Below are 18604 nucleotides of genomic sequence, written 5' to 3' on the forward strand. Positions count from 1 at the left end.
TTGATGGTGGGCAATGATATTCTTGTGTGCCAACCCAATCTCTGAGCGATGCAAGATTCCAGGGGTTCCAGGCACTTACCCAGGGCTTGTATATCCTTTTGGAATGAGGCACAGTGGAAATTGTCTTTATGAAATATGGCCTATTTACACAAATACACTACCTGAGCCTGTGATGAAGGGGTTCACAGCATCAACACCCCAAGAGGGTCTTGTTTTACCCATAGCCACAGCCTTAGGTTCAAAAAGAAATCAAGCATTCTTCTCAAACATTGCTTTGATTCTCTCTTCTCTCTTCTCTCTCTCTCTTTCTTCTTTACTTATAGGTCACATCACTGCAACTCTACTCGCAACTCTGGCTTTGTTTGTTGAGGGAGGAGCCCCCCACCCATTTGCCATTAATGGCTCATCAGTCAGGCTATCACCTCACCAGGAGGCTAGCCGGGCTATTCCAGGAAACAGAAACTTTGATTAAATTCTAAAACTTGCTAGATCCAGGAATTCAAAGGTTCTGGCTTCCAGCTTAATAATATAACAATATTATTGTGCCTCAATCAGAAGGACTAAGTGAGCCAGGTCTTTTAGGGGCCCCGCAACAATGGATCAAAATAATATTGATCTTTAAAGGAAATTACAATCAAGCTTTCTTAGTTCAATGTTATCCCACGAGAGTGCGCACATGAGAAACCTCCAGATACGAAGCTTTCTGTGAGTTAGTGTGTAGGGTGTTCAAAAACATATTAGGAGATAATTTACGGCGGGGGGGGGGGATATGTCCAGGGGCCTCCACAGGGTTCAATCTGGCATTGAAAGGGCACCAGTTCCAGGGCCTTAAAAAAAATTACAGGCACACTAGCCTGTGAAAATAACATTTGAACAGTTCTGGGATATTTTAATTATTGAATCAGTGAGACAAGGAAAGCAGGTATTGCAAAGCTAGCAACAGATTCTACCCTCCAATTATCAACAAATGCCAGCTGTGGAATAATTGGGACATCATAGTGTAAAGTAGAGAAAGTGAAGGAAAATAAGCCATATCACCATGCACACTCAGAAAATTATTTCCTCTGTCTCCCCGCACTTATTTGTGCTGACAGGCAATTTTTTGTGTGTGTAATTAAAAATCTTCATTAAACACTACATCAGCTCCCCTCCAAATTAATTTACATTTTGTCCTCAATATTGCATTTTCAAAAATAAAAGGGGGTGGGTGGGTGGAATAGTTATTCCTGGCAAAGGTCCAAGATTCCAATTATAGCTTCCTCTATGGAGGAAAGTGAAATAGATTTTAATTGGGGCCTAAGAGTAAAGGTCAGTTTGCTGGGAACAATGGGTGTCTTTGGTAGTAATTGACTGAATCATCCTGTAGGAATTTGTAAATGTCAGTAACATTCTTAAAATGAGAGGAAAGGGAAAGGCCTCATACCAAGGAATGACAGCAGAGATTCAGCAGCAGGGGAAAATATTGCTGTGGTTATTTAAACAACACCTTAACTAGGGATAATTTGAGAAAGCTGTGCAATGTGAAACGAGACTGAGCACATTCAACCAATAAGAGTCATAAAATAGATATAAGATGCTAAATATTTGAAATTTTGATCTCACGTGTCCCTGGTCCCAAAGCTCATGCCCAAGGCCATATGAGCAAATAGGTCATTCCTGGTAGCTCTGTTGAGATCGGCAGCGAAGAAGATAACACTATTTTCATTTGTTACCTTAGACTTACATGGGGTTTTCTTCTTAATATTCATGCTACACCAGTAAAACTCATCCTGACATTCCCTCAGAGGAGAACAACAGCTGTTCCATGCTCTATTTATGGTGCTCTTTCATCATGAAGATTTGATCACTTATTATGTCCTTCAACAGATGATACTGAAAAATTAGCAGAATGAGGCAGTAGCTATGAAATGGAAGAAATTGGTCACTGCACACTGCAGGTGGGGAAATGTCATGTAATGAAAACTATATGTAAGTAGAAGACAGTACACTAGGAGGGAAGTAGTAGACTAGCCCTCTCTCTGCTGTGCTACCTTTAGAGAGAGGTATCAGTTCAGTCCTAGAAAAAAATGTTTTGTGCATATAAGTGTTCTTGAGAAGTTCTGTTTATCAGGAGAAACCAGGGATTGAACTTGGGTATGCAAACTTTACTGTACTACTGAATTAAGAACTTTCTTATAGAATGCTAGAGCTAATCTAAAGAATCTCAACAGGGCCGAGAAAGGAGTCAGACAAACGATTTGACACAGGCAGGAAACTTTTGTGAAAATAAAGATGATAAAAATATAGCTCAACTATAGAAAAAAACCCCAATCCTCATGGTATTCTATACTGTACATAGAATTTAAAAAGTTCAGTATTCAACAATGCCACTGACTTTCAATTAGATATCTCTGTCTTAATTGCTATAGAAATTAGATCATGTTTCTTGGATTGTGGTTGTTGTTGTTGTGGGGGTAGGGAGAAAAAGTGAAGACATAAACTGTCTTTTGTACAATTTGATGAAACTCTCCTTGCTTTATCGACTGCATTTGTTTCTGGAACAGCATCCAAGGTTATAAGTCTCAGCCAATGCAGAGAGTTTCAACCAGCCAAAGAATATTGCTTCAACGGTTTAAGCTATGCAATGTCATCCATCATAAAATAAAATATATTGAAGTCTTAATACTGCACTCATATTTATAAATATTTTCAACTTTAGGGATCCAGCAGCATCAATAAAACACCCAGGCAGCTTTGTTAAAACCAAAGGAAAAAAAGATACTTAATATGAAAAAAGAAAAACAGGAGTAGAAATCTGGTACATAAATTTGATGTCTCCCAGTTATATAGGTTGAAGCAGTCTTTTTTGGACTTACTATAGAAGAAACAATATTCAGATCTCTGCATTAAAAGAATGGATTTATTTATTTATTTATTTTAAAAAGCATGTCTAAAAGTCAGTAATAAAAACCAGACACCTTATCTGGCTTTTGAAGTATTATTACATTGCATTCTTACATTATCAGTAGCTCTTGGAGAAACTACCCAAAACTTCCCCAGAAGTAAACTTCTTCTCCTCCTCCTCCTCCCATCCACTATTTTACCTTTTGTAAGACTTTCTGTGTTTACAGAACACAAGTATGTTTGTGTAGATTTTTTTTTAATGTAACTTCTGGGGGGGGGGAATCTCATTGGTCTCAAAACTAAGCTATATGTGCATATTAGGGTCAACCTTAGTAACTTCATTTCTTTCAGGTGAATCAGCAGAGATAGCCACAGCTGGAGAGGGAATTTCAGATGAAGCAAATTTGACCTAGAAGACTACAACATTTTCTTTGAGAGGTACATCATAATTTAAACCTTTGTTTTGAGGATTTCCCTCCATACTGTGTTGAAAACTCAGAGCACAAAACAGCTAATCTTATACATCTTTATACCATAATTGCATTGTCTGCAAAGCATTTGCTAGACCACTGTAGAATCAGGCTTTATGACCTGTCTGTGTAACCTTCTCAGCTATCACAATCAGCCATCTTGTTTTCGTGCTTCCACTACCATATCAATCATGTTTCATACAGTCTCATTTTCTCTGTCTATTAGTAAAAGAAGTCCTTCACCAGCATTAAACCCACAAACCCACTGTAGGAGCTGATGACTTTCAATTTGATCTTTTTCCCTTAGAATGAAGAAGAACCAAAGCTATATCTGAGCTCAACACCAAGGACTAGACTTTAATCTGAGGGTTCAACAACATATCCTTGCACCTATCACCTAGGGTGAGTAAACTGTCATTAATTGGACACACAAGTTTAGCTCAGTGCTAAATCAAAGCAAAATGTGCAGTTGTGCTTTGCTTCTCTCCATCTCCTATTTTTGAAAGTTAGGTAGCTTTACAGAAGGATAAATATTCTATTTGTTTCTGCTGCTTTGAAATCAAGCAACACCTTTCCTACTAAACTCTGTAACCCATAGCCCATAGCACCTTGTCTTGGAAACACGCAGAGCAATACTAGACATATTAATCATCCCTTCTGTGCATAAAAAGGAAAATATTGAAGGATTAAGGCATCTGCAACCCATTCATTTTGCACATTCCGCAGCACAGCAATTAAAAATGAAAGGTTTAGAAGATATAAAAGCAAAATTTAATGCAGGAGTGCAGGACAAGAGAAAACAAAACCCAGGCCCACAGGAAATAATCAATATCTGATGAGAAGACATTGTGCTATTAATAGTATGAAAGTGCTGGCAGATATTATCAACTGGAGTTTTATTAATTAACTGGAGATGCAGAGATACAATGGTGTTGAAATGTACAAAGAACAAATGTACTGGTTCCTTGGAAAGAACACAGTGTGCAATTTATGAGGACACAGCATCTAAATTAGCCAGCAGCTCAGTGATTCCAGAAAAAATATTTCCCCCAACCAACCATAAGTCTCTTTTTTTCGCTTGCATTTTCATATCAGTCAGGATTTTTACTCATCCCATGTAGTTTTAAAAATCAAATACTTGGAGACCTTTGACGTTAAGGCCCATATAGAATAATAAAAAGTGTTTCTTATAAAAATAAAAATAAAAATCAAGAATTCTTTTTTGAGAACTTTCTGTGTAATCCTATGTATGCCTTTTCAGAAGGAAGGTTCACTGTATCAAGTGATGTATTACTACCTAGTAACTTTTCTTCTTTCTTTTTCGATTGCAGCCTCAGTTACTTTAAAACGGGGTGGTAAATCCCAAGTCTAGAGTCAAAAGCCACCCCAAATGGCCTGTTGGACTCTTCCTTGACCACACCTGCATCCCTTGGCTATGTTCATAGCAACCCTGCTCTACACACTCCTCAAGTATATTTGCTTGGCTGGAATGTGCCCTTGAAATATGACAATGCCTCTAACAATTGGATGGATGTTTCCCTATGTTTTTATTGGATTGTGGCCCCTGGATGGCTGCCCATGAGAGAAAGGGGCCATTGGTCTGAAAAAGCTTCCCCACAATTCCTCTAAAACACATATAGAAAAAACTCAGCTACATTTCCCTTCAAATTTCAAACTCCTTCCATGTGCTAACTATACGTTTTCTCCTCTCTCTTTGCAACAGTCCATTAGAAGAAGACCGGACCAGATAAGAAATGTATTGGACATTTGGGATTCCGGATACTTGTTGACAAATAACCATGCAGGCAGAATTTTTTTTTGGCAGAACTAAGGTTTCCCTCTCCCCTCCCCCATTCTCCACTGTCATAAATCACAGGGCCAGGTGGCACCGTATTTCAACAAGATGAGAGTTATTTGCCTGTAAACATGTTTTCTGTTGCTTTTATATCTCCAAGGTTTATACCCCTCAGTATTATTAGATTATTGTTTTCTATTATTATAGATTGATCCAAAAGAAGATGTTGTAATTTACCCAAATAAAACCCCAATAGTGACTGATCAGCAGCTTAAATGGTAAATAATGTTTTCTTCTTTATGTCTCATAAAACCCTCCTGGAACTACAGATTCATTTATTGCCTGGAATATCTTGTTTAAAAAAACACAACCTGTGCTTATTTTGGGGGTGGAGGGAGAGAAAGAGAGAGACGAAAGGTGGAATATAAAAACATTAAAGAGAAAACTGGCATTCACAGACCACAGCAGACACTTTTCAAAATACGTCAATGTGCATTTATATACAACATATTACTTAGGGAATGCTGGTCAAATAAATATTAGAATCACAGTGTCGGAATACTGTAAAACTGACAAGAGATCTAACAGTTTTGTCATCCAGCTGTTACATTAAAACAAGGTGTGGTATATTAAAGTACCCACAACAAATTAGCATAAACCAAACAAATTACAAAATTCAGGTGAAAATCAGTTTAGGCCTGTGGCTTTCAATAAGACTACTACTCTAATAAATAAGGTCTATTAATTTTTGTTGGACTCTAACAAGAAACTATACTTAGTTTTGAGCTGTAGTTAATGTACCTTGCATTCAGAGACACATTTACAAGAGGGCAACTGTTGCAGTTTGAAGTGGCAAGAAAGTTGAGGTGGCAACAAGTGCCAGTTTGCCCTACTATGAATACACCTCTGACTGGGGGGGGGGGTCCCTTTCCACACAAATGGGAGTTGGGGGGTGAGGTTTCTACGGCTCAGTGCCATGCAAGCTGAGATGCCACCCTGGCTCCTAGCATCTTCCTGGCTTAATCCCACTGCTGCATCAGAGCTGCTTAGATTCCCCTGGGTGCTCTTTGATGCCCACCTCAGATTCAGAGCATGGCAATGATGGCTGGGTGTGCCAATCCCTTTGGGATCTGTTTGGCCAAGAGCTTCAGTCACAATTGCCTCTTTTTTGTGATGATTCCCATGTGTCATGGCACTGTCAGACAAGGAATGTCCAAAGTGGGGAATCAATTTGCATCTGGGCATAAACCTGCCTCCTCCATTTCCTGCTTGACAGCTGCTTAAGGGCCATGTGGAGCCATCTCCCACTCCCAAAGCTGGTGAGTCAGGGATAGGACAATCTCTTGGGTATACTCCAGGCATGCTTGCTCATTATCTTTCCAGATGCCCACATAGAGCTGTTTGCACTGTCTCGCCCCTCTCTCCCCTCCAATTGTAAGCACCTTAAAAAAACTGTGTCAGAGGTTTGCGCCCAATCCCAGCTCACTTGCAACCCAGCAACTCGTTCACAAGTTTTTCCTCTGCCAGCAAGCAGACACTGGTCGTGAGCAGAGGCTGGATGATATGTGTAAGGCTTTCACTCTGCAATTAACAAGAGAAGTGAGACCCTGGCAGGGGATCATCCCAAGGAGCCCCTGGATATGTTCCGCGGACCCCCAGTGGTCCCCAGATCCCTAATTTGAAACCACTGACTTAAAGACACAAGGAAGAACTATTCATTCAACACTAGAATCCATTCCACTGGAGCAATCAAAACAAAACACCAGTACTTTTGGCAATCTATACCTGCTTCCTAAAGTTGATTATTTAAAAATAAAATTTCTAACACTTCCTGTTCAAGTCATTCTTCTTTATTTAATTTATTGAATGATGTTGGTTCTAGTGTATTGTTTAGCTCTTAGGCTGTGTGACATTTCCATATAATTCATTCAAAGTTTTTAAATAAATTTAAAACTTTAAATTTATGCCAGTCAAAGAACAATAAATGCATATACAGACGTCAACCATTTTGCTTGGGGGTTCCGTTCCTGGCCCTTGTGTGTGTCTGTGGCGTGCATGTAAGTCTGCGCCACCTCATTATGCCCTATTATGCCACTGTTCCACCCCGCCCCACCCCTGCCCTGCCCCCGTTCTGCCCTCTTCTAGGTATCTGTCTTTATTGCCCTCTCTTTGGGCCCCACTGGCTGAAGGATCTCTATGCCTGGGTCCACAATGAGTTTGCTATCAATAAACAGGTTGTACGTGAGTGTAAATAATAAATAATGTTTTTGTGTGCCAGCCCAAAACATTTTGCTGCCTGAGGCAAAGGGAAAAATATCTCCCTCTTCCACAGAAAGAAGCTGACTAGACTGGCAGGTGTATCCTACCTCAACAGTGACAATATGATAGTTTCCTTCACGGTACCTGAGCATACCTGGCTCGTTGGCATAACAGTTTACATAACAATCTTGTATATAATTTAGTTTGGGAATTATGGGGGTTGTTTGCCTCTTAGAGTCAACCTTGGCAGGCATATAATCCTATCAGGAGGTGTTAGAAAATAATGAGGCAAAGTGTGAATTCCTAGTAGTCTGGTCTGTAAAACGCAAAAGCATACTTTTTGATATTGGTTGGTTTGTGGATTGGGTTATGGGGGGGGGCGGGGAGTAGCTTGGGGGTATATGAGCTACTTGTGGAGATGAAGGATCTGAGGTTCTTGGAAGATCAATCTTGGTGCAGGAGGAAGGAGAGTGGCCTGACATAAGATCCTAAGAATTCTGACTGAAACAATTTTGCTAAAAGGAATTTTAGCTAGTAGAAACTGTTGAGATATTAATAGCTGGCTGCATTTATCCTCATTTATTTTCAATATCTTTTTGTCCTCTTGGATTGTTTGTGTGCATGTAACTATTAATATATTGAAACCTTTTCAAGATTAACCCCCTCCCCCTTTTATAAAGCTTTGTGGTCTCTTGTCTGTAGTTGCCCACACCATGCTTAAAAGCCAAACCCACACATGGACTAAAGATGATCTTGAGGTGATCCAGTAACTAACCAAGGTGGAGGCAGCTAGGGGAAAAGGAGGTCTTTCAGCTGGTGGGATTCACAGGAAGGGAAAGGCAAAATAGAGGGGCAAACTCGTTTGGACAGGTCTCCTTTTCTTACATGGCTGGGGAGTCAAGACAGGCACACAACCTTTGTCCTCCAACAGCTGCTCCCAGCAAATAGTAAGGCTGGCCCTGGAAGTGAAGCCTTTCCCAAATTATTTTCAGTGTTCTTAAAACTTCTTGTCTGTCCTAAGCAAGATTAGCTGTTCATATGTACACGAGGAGAAAACAACAACAATAACTATCCCTCTTTTGTGAGCATTTCCCGTATTACAAATCCTTCATAAATTGTTGCTCAGTGGGGTGCTCGTATGATTAAAACCTTCCGGGCTTTGGGATGCATTTTCTCTGCAGGATTTTGTCAAATCCTTTTCAGCTCACTATTGGGAGTACTTAAAAGGCAAACAACTTTAAATACAATCTGGCCTCTATAGATGAGGCTCTAACATCTTAATGAGCCGTTTCCCTTTCCCAACAATGAGTTCATCCTAATTCAAGAAGAAACAAAATAACTTCAGGCTTCATACTATTTATCTTGTGCATTTTCAGTATGGGTGAATCAAACTTATTCCCAAATTTATTGTATTCAACACTGTTAAAGAATACGAGACATGTGAATCTGAATACAATAACAGTTTTGTATATCTGAAATGTTGCAGGTTTTTGTTTTGTTTTGTTTAGAAAGAACACATTTTTGGCAATGTTTCTAGATAACTTTTAATTGGTTAATAATGTGTCACATGCACAGGTCATAATAACATTGCAAAATTCCTTGTTTTCCAAGGATATATTTCATCAAGCATCTTGTAGCTCTTCATTCTCCTGCATCCAGCTACTTCTTAAATTTATTCAGTATGTAGTATACGGTTTGTGACTAGGCCTGGTTTTTTTAAAGAATGTTTTAACCAAAATGTTTTAACCAAACAACCCCACAATATTGCAGTATAAAGTAAGCAAAGGATTAAAACACTTCAGTGGAGTCAAATGGAAAACATCAAAGGCTATATTGCAGAAAGTGAGGCTGGGGATTGGGCTAATGATGTCAAAAAGGACAGTTCAGGGGTTCCCTATGCAGCTCCTCATTGGCTGGATGTATAGAATCAATTCCCATCCTATAGTCTCACTAGGATGTTTCTCATGCCATTTCAGTAGAACCCCAAGACGAAAGCTTCAGGCTGGAAGAAAGCATGGCCATGTCTACATCTTTTCCACTCATACACTAAATGTGTACGGAGCAGGATTGCAATGCTGCTTTCTTCCCCTGCCACCCACATGCTCATCTGCATTTGCGCAAAGAGCTCTATGCAGGTGCAGACACACGTACATATGAATATTTCATATTTATGATCAGGGACCTGGCCATTTGCATGGTTCCCGAATGTGCATATGTTATACACCTGTAGGTCTCTGTTCTCACCTTCACTTGAATACATGGACAGGTAATACAAGGAGATGGGAGTGAAGATAAGGGAAGAGATAACATTCTCCCTATCCATGCATTCACTGAATAATTAAAAAGGGCTATATAGTATTATGAAAGATTGCCATTCGTCAAAAAGCAGCATGAGAACCAGGATGCAATGAACATTAAAAAGAAGGTACAAGACCATCTAAATTATAAACGACTTGTTTTTGTTTGTTTGTTATTCAGGAACATTGGTAACATTATGTAAATATTAACTAACAATCAATGTAAATTTTCTGTCAGGGTTAAACCAATCATATGTTGTCACTTACCTTGCGCTTATTAGTTGGGCAGACATAGAGGTAGCTAAGAATGGTCTTCAGACCCACTTTGTCATTCAGTTTTTCATATGTTGTCCCATAATCTGTTGACCTGTAATTTAAGAAAACTTTAGTAAGCATAAACACCAAAGCAAAACTAAGATGTAAACTGTTTGGCTGGTTTCCAAGTTTAGACATGCAGCAAAATAGCTCTCTGGAGCTTTCTGAGTGATTCGTGTAGTATATAATGACACTTAATTATGTACACATGCCATCATGTGAGTGGTTAACATTTGCATTTAAATTGGATTAGGAAAAATTAAAATTGCATCCTCCCGATGCCATTCCAACATAAATGCCTACAATAAGAAATGTTAATCTAGTTCTAAGAGGTGGTGGTAATGTTTGTCGTAAATGCCAAGTGTCATGACAACAAGAGACTGAGTTACTTCTTTGCCAGATACCAATCTCAGCCTTAAGATCATGTTGAGATAGCATAGCGGATTTATTCCACTCAAGCCAAGTGCTACAATTCAAGATGTTTGCTCAGTAAAGAAAACGCTTGCTCATATTGGAAAAAGAAAATGATATCATGACAGTTTAGCAACTACTTCATTGTTCTATTTTTGCAGGTCATTTCGCTGTCTATTCAGTGATGGTTCATAAGACTATGGTTATTACAGAGTTGGCTAACCAAGACAATAGATATCTTGCTAAGTGCCAAATGACTGACATCCATGATTTGATTCATCTTGCTGTGTATATTTAAATAAGAAGATGGAGTGTGGGTATCTGAATTAAAGCATGTCCCCCCCCCCCCGACGGAAACCTGCATAGTTTAATACTGTATACCTTATAGGTGCCAATAAGGAGGATTCTCCCTCAAAATGCACTGGGCATGTAGAATTATTAAAAGGCCTTGGTTTCACCTTCCATAATACATTGGATTTGGAACTATTTACAGTATTTATATTCTGCCTATTTGGAAGCTACATAGCCATTTGGTTGCTGAAATTGTGTCCAAAGTTAAGATATCCCTAATTAAAAACACCAGTTTGCACACATTTGAGATGGAAATGTTTCCTGGGATGAGAACATGGCATCTAGACACCCCCAAATCCTATTACCACTTCTTTTTAGAAATTAAGCAGTGGGAGAAACTCACATATTGAAAGTGTCTAGACACAGATGCTAGCTATCTGGCATACATCTGAGTGAACAGTGGCGTACATTAAATTCAGAAATAATTGTCGGCAAAAAATCAGACATTTAGAAAAGTTCCAAGGTCATCAGATCAACTAAGAACCTGGTTCAGAATTGTGATTCGAGGATCCGTCCCCCACTTGTGAATAATAAAGACACGTGGACACCGTATATTAGGTTAATGGGCTAGAAAAGGTCACAACTTTATTGATTACAGCATGTGAGAAGGTATTGGCTTAGGCATTGGACAAGAGCAAATTTGACTCCACCCACTCAGAGGGTGAGTCTGACGAGGGGTTAACCACCAGTAGGGGGAGCCTGTTGATGCAAATACAACTATAAGCTCTCCCCTGATGTCACTGGAGCGGCTAGACCATGCCCCCACAGTGTCTCCCAATTGGGTGCCCAGCTGGGAGGCATGGCGCGCCAGCGATGATGGCAGGGCAGAGGGCAGAACGCCCCCCGCATGACGCGGGAATCGGCTCCCGCTCACAACCCCTGCCCTCCGGAAGGAGGAGAGGCTTTGCCAGCTATCCCTACCCCAATGAATTTTCAACGCAACAGTTTCAATATTTTTATCCTAAATACCTAAAAGGCACACACCTGCACATATTATGCTTTTAATAATAACTAATAAAACTTGCTGATAATCACACACTTGCACTCATACACACTGTGACTTGATTTTGGCTCAGAAATAAAATGGCAGACAATGCGTCCAGACAAGAATTGGTGTTACGTGGGTGCCATGGTATGTTTTGGGTGCTATGCCTGCAAGCACCATGTTGGAGAATGCTGCTACACAGTTAATTGGACCATGAGGAGTTTGATTCTGGCCAGGCACAGGATTGGGCTGTGGATCTTAAGAGCAATAATTTTAAACCCTGCATTTTGCAGGTCTCCTCATTTTGTTCCTTAGGCTCATTTATGATTTTTGTTTTTATCATTGGCCTATTGAGGGACATAAAATCCATCTGTTTCATTTAAAACTGGTGTGCATAGAGCAAATTACAAATCTAATAATGAGAGAGGGATAAATTTAAACCACAAATTTAACATTTATACCTGTGATTCAACATTATTTCGGGAGTGTTTCCAAGGGGAAATAAAACAAAGAGAATAATGACTTCCTGATCTTCCCATCCCTTATGGTTTATCTAACTATACCAGCGCTAACCTTGCTCTCCACCCACCCAGCTCCTGCCCGATAAATTTAGCTCAAACCTTGTTATACATACCCGGAATAATTTTTATTTTGTACCATGTTTTTTCCCCTCCCAAAGATCTTGGCATTTAAATAACTTCATTATTATTCATTGACAGTTGCTCTCTCACACTCTCTCCTCCTTTTTTCTTCTGTCAGACATATGACATTTCTATTATGGTATTATAACAAAATAACTTGCACACTTTATTTAAAGTCACCAGATTCCATTAGTCCGCCCACTGTCAGGACAATATCTCAATTTGCTCCTCGCAGTATTTCAGAATGATAATAGGCAATCTGCATCCACTGAATACATGAACCCTAAGGAAATTGTCACCTGATTCTTAAGCATTGTACACAGGAATGTTTGAGGCTGCCGGCTGCAATGCAACGTTTCACTATATTGCTTAATGCCATTTTTTTTTTAATTTCCCTGATCAGAAACATGTGACATGTTTTACTTGAGCTCTTGCACATTTGAAATTCTGTTCTTGCATTTCCCTGAAACCTCCCAAATAACAGGTGTCTAATTCAAATGCAGAAAAATGTACTTGTATTAAGGATACATGCATGACACAGACAGAAAATGTCCATGGCTGGAGGATATTGTTGACTTCATGGTTGCACCTGTGAACAGGTGTGATGTGTGAACTACCTGTACCACGGGGAGAAGGGGAGAGCAAATAAGAGATATGACTGGAGCGCCCAGATCTCATAAGCAATCATGCAGAATGATGAACTCAGAACTTGTGTGCACAGGGAATTTCTGATCTCAGGACCTGGTTGTTAGCAGCTTGTTTTGACTGCCAGGTATCATTGGTAATGACTTGTGTGCATCAAGACTGGGAGCAGTGGTAGACCTTGGGGTCATCAATTTGAGCTGCTCCCCATAATTCTTGTGCTTCATTCTAAAGAATAGTTGTGGCGTCCCCTGCAGTGCCCCTGAAGCTCCGTGCCCAATGTGACCAAAACAGTTGCACTCCCTTCAATTTGCCTCTGTTCTCAGCTCCCAACAATTGTCTTGTTCTATTCAACAATTGTCTTGTTCCCCTTTTGGACAGAAATATCTGGAAACAAGAAAGCAGCAACATCCAGTCAGTTTATCACCTGACACTCAGCAGGAGAGAAAAGTTAGTTGGCAAGACTTGCATTGGGGAAGATGAGGCTTCAGCCACATGGCCCAAGTGATTAAGCAGAAGAATTGGTGTTCCATGAATAAAGAACTAAGCACATACATGTGCAACACTGACTTTCCACAGGCAGTGAAGCAACTAAAAAAACAAGCTCTAGTGAGTTGCCTCTTGTGCATGAAAATTAACAATTTATTACTGGTGAAGCAGACTCCCCCCCTTTTTTTTTTTGTTTGTTTGTTTCCTAGATCTTTAAAATGTCTGCAGCAACTGGGATAGGTTTCATCATGAAATTTTTAATTTTTATCCTGAACTACTTTCATTCCAATATGAATGACACGGTAATATATTTTAAATTCTTCCACCCTATTTTTTTATTGACCACCTTAGAAACACGTATGGGAGGCGTTTGGGTAGACAGCTCAGTGTTGAAACACATAATGTTATTCTGAACATACATAGAAAGCTTCTGTCAGTCTTCAAGAAAGCTATTGCACTGTCTTGCCTTTTACATTCCACCCCCTTTGAAAATGTACTGGGAATTAAATTGTTATTTGAAGTTAAAATGTAGCATTGTGCTGTAGATCAGTGGTAGCGCATCCTGCTTAAGGTTCCAGGTTCAATACCTAGCACCTCAGAGTAGGCTGGGAGAGATCATCAAACCCTAGATGAGTGCAGACAATTCTGAGCTAGATGGACCAATAGTCTGACTCTGTAAAAGGCAGCTTCCTATGTTCCTAAATGTTTATACCAGATTTTATTCTGATATATTTTCCCCCTCACTGTGTATTTGCAATACATATCAGTCATAAGAAATGATCATGCTCAGCTGATTATTTTTTTTACAACCCCCCTCCACAGAGAAACACCAAATGTCTATTTAATTACATTTAACTTTTTAAGCTATTTCAGTTTTTAAACAAATGTATTGTTCTCTTGTCTGATACCTTAGCACCATTTAAATTAAAAAAGGCAGACTGACAAACAAATAGAATGCCAAATGAACAAACTAAAGTGGTTGAGAGAGAGGAATTAAGTTATTCTCTCACTTAAAATGATGTAGAAGTGAGAGAATAACTCTTGAGCAGCAGTCTCCAGCTTGGTGACTGCCAAGTTGCTGTAGTCTGAACTACAATACCCATTACACCTGTCTCTTAATGGGGATGCTTAATGGGGCTGATGGGCATTGTAGTGTAATACATCTGAAAACTATCAGGTCGGGGAAGGCTGCTCTAAAGCTATATTGCTTTTCTCATGTTTGTGGTGGCTTTAATAGTTACACAGGTTCATATTCTAGGCCAAGGAGACAAACATAGTGACATCTCTAGCTATGATGCATGTCTAATTTCCCAAGGTCTTTTGCAGTCAGTAGTGTTTTGATCATTAACTGGCTTTTTCTACATTTATATCTTGGACATTTCCCTTTACATTCATTCAGATGCTATGTACCACCTGTCTTAACATATGGAGCATTCACTTCAAAGACAGGCTGGCTCAAAGACTTCAGAAAACTCATTTTCAGAAAGTTCAAAAAGACCAGTTCAAGGGTGCTGTTCTGTTCGATGACCTTACAACAGCTACAGCCTTGGTAATTAGTATTGTAAAAAGAGACTGGATTATAGACTGTTCCTTCCCTGACCTCACCATGAAACCAGTTTTGGTTTCAAAAACTGAAACCAATATGAGGATGGATTATTGAATACTGTTCAGAATGTTACATGTGCAGATCAAAACACACGTTGCATCCATGATTTAAAAGGAGCTTCCTGTTGCTGATACGAGGGAGGCAAACAAGGACACCTTACGGTGCACAAAGCAGTCACCTGAAGCTACTCTAACAATACCAGCTCTAATGCAAGAACTCATTTGTTCCTTCTGTGGACAGGTATTTCAGAATTGTAGGTTGAATTTTTCTGTCTCTAAGCTTATGCTTTGATTAAAATCAGCCTATACATTTGACGCGGGTGGCGCTGTGGGTTAAAGCCTCAGTGCCTAGGACTTGCCGATCATCAGGTCGGCGGTTCAAATCCCCGCGGCGGGGTGCGCTCCCGTTGCTCGGTCCCAGCGCCTGCCAACCTAGCAGTTCGAAAGCACCCTCGGGTGCAAGTAGATAAATAGGGACCGCTTACTAGCGGGAAGGTAAACGGCGTTCCGTGTGCTGCGCTGGCTCGCCAGATGCAGCTTGTCACGCTGGCCACATGACCCGGAAGTGTCTGCGGACAGCGCTGGCTCCCGGCCTATAGAGTGAGATGAGCGCACAACCCTAGAGTCTGGCAAGACTGGCCCGTACGGGCAGGGGTACCTTTACCTTTACCTATACATTTGACCCTATGATTCACTGCACAGGCCAAAAGTACAGTGGTACCTCTGGTTACGAACTTAATTTATTCCGGAGATCCACACTTAACCTGAAACCGTTCTTAACCTGAGGTACCACTTTAGCTAATGGGGCCTCCTGCTGCTACTGTGCCACCAGCACCAAAGTGTTTGTAACCCGAGGTACCACTGTGGATGGTTTCCCCTACAAAGTCCAGTACATAGTAGCATGTGTGTATGGACAGAGTTGTGGAACTGCCCTCCCAGCAGCGGTGCCACTGTTGTTCATCTCAAGTGGAGGGGAGTAGGTTGCCCTGATCATGGCACTGCCTTGCTGCACCCTAGGCTTGCCCAGGGAAGCAAAAGTGGCCTGGGTGGGAGGGTGACTCTGTGGCTCAGGATGAGCGACATTTTAAGTTACCACCTAGGGAGAATTTGTCCAGAAAGATGGTCTATAGTTAAATTTTAAAATATGCCCTTGAGGGGGTGGTAGGAAGGTTGGTTCCATATCAGAATTCTGAAAGAGAAAGAACAGTGTATTTCACATCAGTGCTCACATCCTAGAGCTTCTCCAAATGACCTGTTTATTCAGTATTTATTCTGATTTGGTTGCATGCAACTTACATGGTATTGGGCTATGTCAGACCCATATTCAGCATTCATTCAGTTTTTGGGGTTTTTTTTAATGGGGTGGTTATATGGCAATCCTGATTTGACTGTGGAGTGTTTACAGATCTTCCCATTGGTCATTTGTTCACCCACACTTTTCAGTGTATTTTCCTGTCACTTTTCTAGCTGCAAAAAGCCTGTGGTTTTGTAACGTGGATTTGTTGTGCTAGGGAGCCAGACCACTTTAATCAGCTTTACATGTACAAACCTAAACTTACAGAATGTGCGTGAATCCCTTCTGCAAACAGAGTGCAGTCTGGCGGCAACCCTATACATGTTTTCTCAGAAGTCCTGCTGATTTTGATGGAGTTAAGTTAAATATGTTCAGGTCCCGCTTGCAGGCTTCCCATAGGCATCTGATTGGCCCCTGTGAGAACAGAATGCTGGGCTGGGTGGGCCTTTATTCTCATCCAGAAAAACTCACCCTACATTCTTATGCTAAGGGTTGTCTTTCTCTTCAGAGGTACTCTAAAGAGGAGGATGCTACTGCAGCTGATGGAAGTTCATACTCAATCCCCTTCTTCCAACGCTACCTATGACTTTGAGCACTTGGAAGCTCAACCAGGAATGTAGATTCAGGAATGAGAAACTGATGTAACTCATGTATTCATGCTGACAGGAAAGCCTCATTGTGAGTTTCTTCACTCAGGGCCAAAATAGCATTCAACCACTCACTCTTATGCCAAAGGGGTGAGCTGCCTATGAGTCACTGAGAGCCACATGCAGGGGTGGAGAGATGGGACCACTGGCTTTGAGTCAGCTAGTGGAGTGGGGCTAGTGGAGGCATTTACACAAACATTCACTCATTCTCACACATACACTTACTCATACTCACCTATATGCACTCACTCATGAAAACACACTCATGGTTATCCCTCCCCATGCACTGTTCTCCTTGTCAGTTGGGTGGGCTGGAGGAAGTCTAATTTACTCGGGTACAAGACAGTGCATGGGTATGGGCATGGTGGAGCATTGGAAAGGCAGCAAAATTTTACAACGGGGGCCTTCATGAAGGTCACGCTGAAGATTATCAGAGGACACGCAGCTCATGTTATGCCCCAATTCCAAGTTACTGTCAGCCCCAAGCATAATGACAAGAGTCTCTTCACAGCTACTGCTTTATGTTTGTTTACTGCTTCCCTTAGCTGAAAATTAAACAAGTTTCTAGGAACCCATAAATGCCACCCTTCCAGAAAAGTACAGCTTAAAATCATTTGTCACAACCATATGGCTTATCTTAGAATGTGAAAAGTGACTTCATCTGTTCAATCCTGTTCCCTAAGCACTTGGGTATTAAGGAGTTCATTTTCTTGTTTTGCCTCTGTCACCAACTTTTGCTATATATCACATTAATAACTACATTTGGCTCCCCCAAATGATAGAATCATCAGCAAACTATTAGATTTCCAATGGATGTAAATAGCCAGAATATCATGCAGGCTTGGTGGGTGGCAAATGAGTTTTGCATTTGGGAGCAAACAGCAGGTGGCTCCTCACCCGTCACCATCTATCAAAGGGGTCTGACATGATATGATCTTCCCCATCACCCACACAGATCACAACTTTGCGTTAGAAAAACCATAGCAGAGGTTTGACATGGAAGGAGGTTTCTGAAAACCACAGTGCTTTGGGTTAGAAGAAAACAGGTACTACAAAGAACAGGCTGCTTGATCAGGCCAGTGGCTCATCCAGTACAGAATCTTGTTCTCCCAGGCTAACCAGATGCCTATGGGGAGCCCACAAGCAGGACGCTCTCCCCTCCTGCAGTTTCCAGCAACTCAGAAGCATACTGCCTCTGACAGGTTTCAGTAGAGTTGAAAGGAATTTTGCCTTTCAAAGGCAGTTGACACAGGTGTTACCATACCAACTCCTGCAGGTAGAGAATTTGTAAAGCATGTGGGATTTTTTAATCCGCACTAATATTCTTGACACAGCATGGTTGGCATCTGTCTGTTTTGGGAGACAACGGAAGAGTGCACCTTTGGGGATAAACCAGTAGAGAGTTACACTGCCTGCTGTGGTTGCAGAGAGACCGATAAGAGAGAGAGATGTTTTGTTGCAGCTGGGGCAGATGAAGGTGTTTGATTGTGCTCATGCAGGTGTACCATGGCATTTCTTTT

At 40.8% G+C, this 18604-nt stretch overlaps 1 protein-coding gene across 8 annotated transcripts in view; it reads right to left on the reverse strand.

Annotated features, from left to right (window-relative positions):
- The window catches only part of SORCS1 (sortilin related VPS10 domain containing receptor 1), a 436617-nt gene that overhangs the window by 238422 nt on the left and 179591 nt on the right, over window positions 1-18604 (reverse strand). For all 8 annotated transcript variants that reach the window (XM_083616531.1, XM_083616537.1, XM_083616535.1 and 5 more), the window contains exon 3: window positions 9972-10071. In XM_083616531.1, coding sequence (XP_083472657.1) covers window positions 9972-10071 — 100 coding nt within the window. The remainder of the gene's footprint in view (window positions 1-9971; window positions 10072-18604) is intronic.

This window comes from Podarcis filfolensis (genome assembly GCF_964270895.1).
Source record: "Podarcis filfolensis genome assembly, chromosome: 5".
NCBI classification, from domain to species: Eukaryota; Metazoa; Chordata; class Lepidosauria; order Squamata; family Lacertidae; genus Podarcis; species Podarcis filfolensis.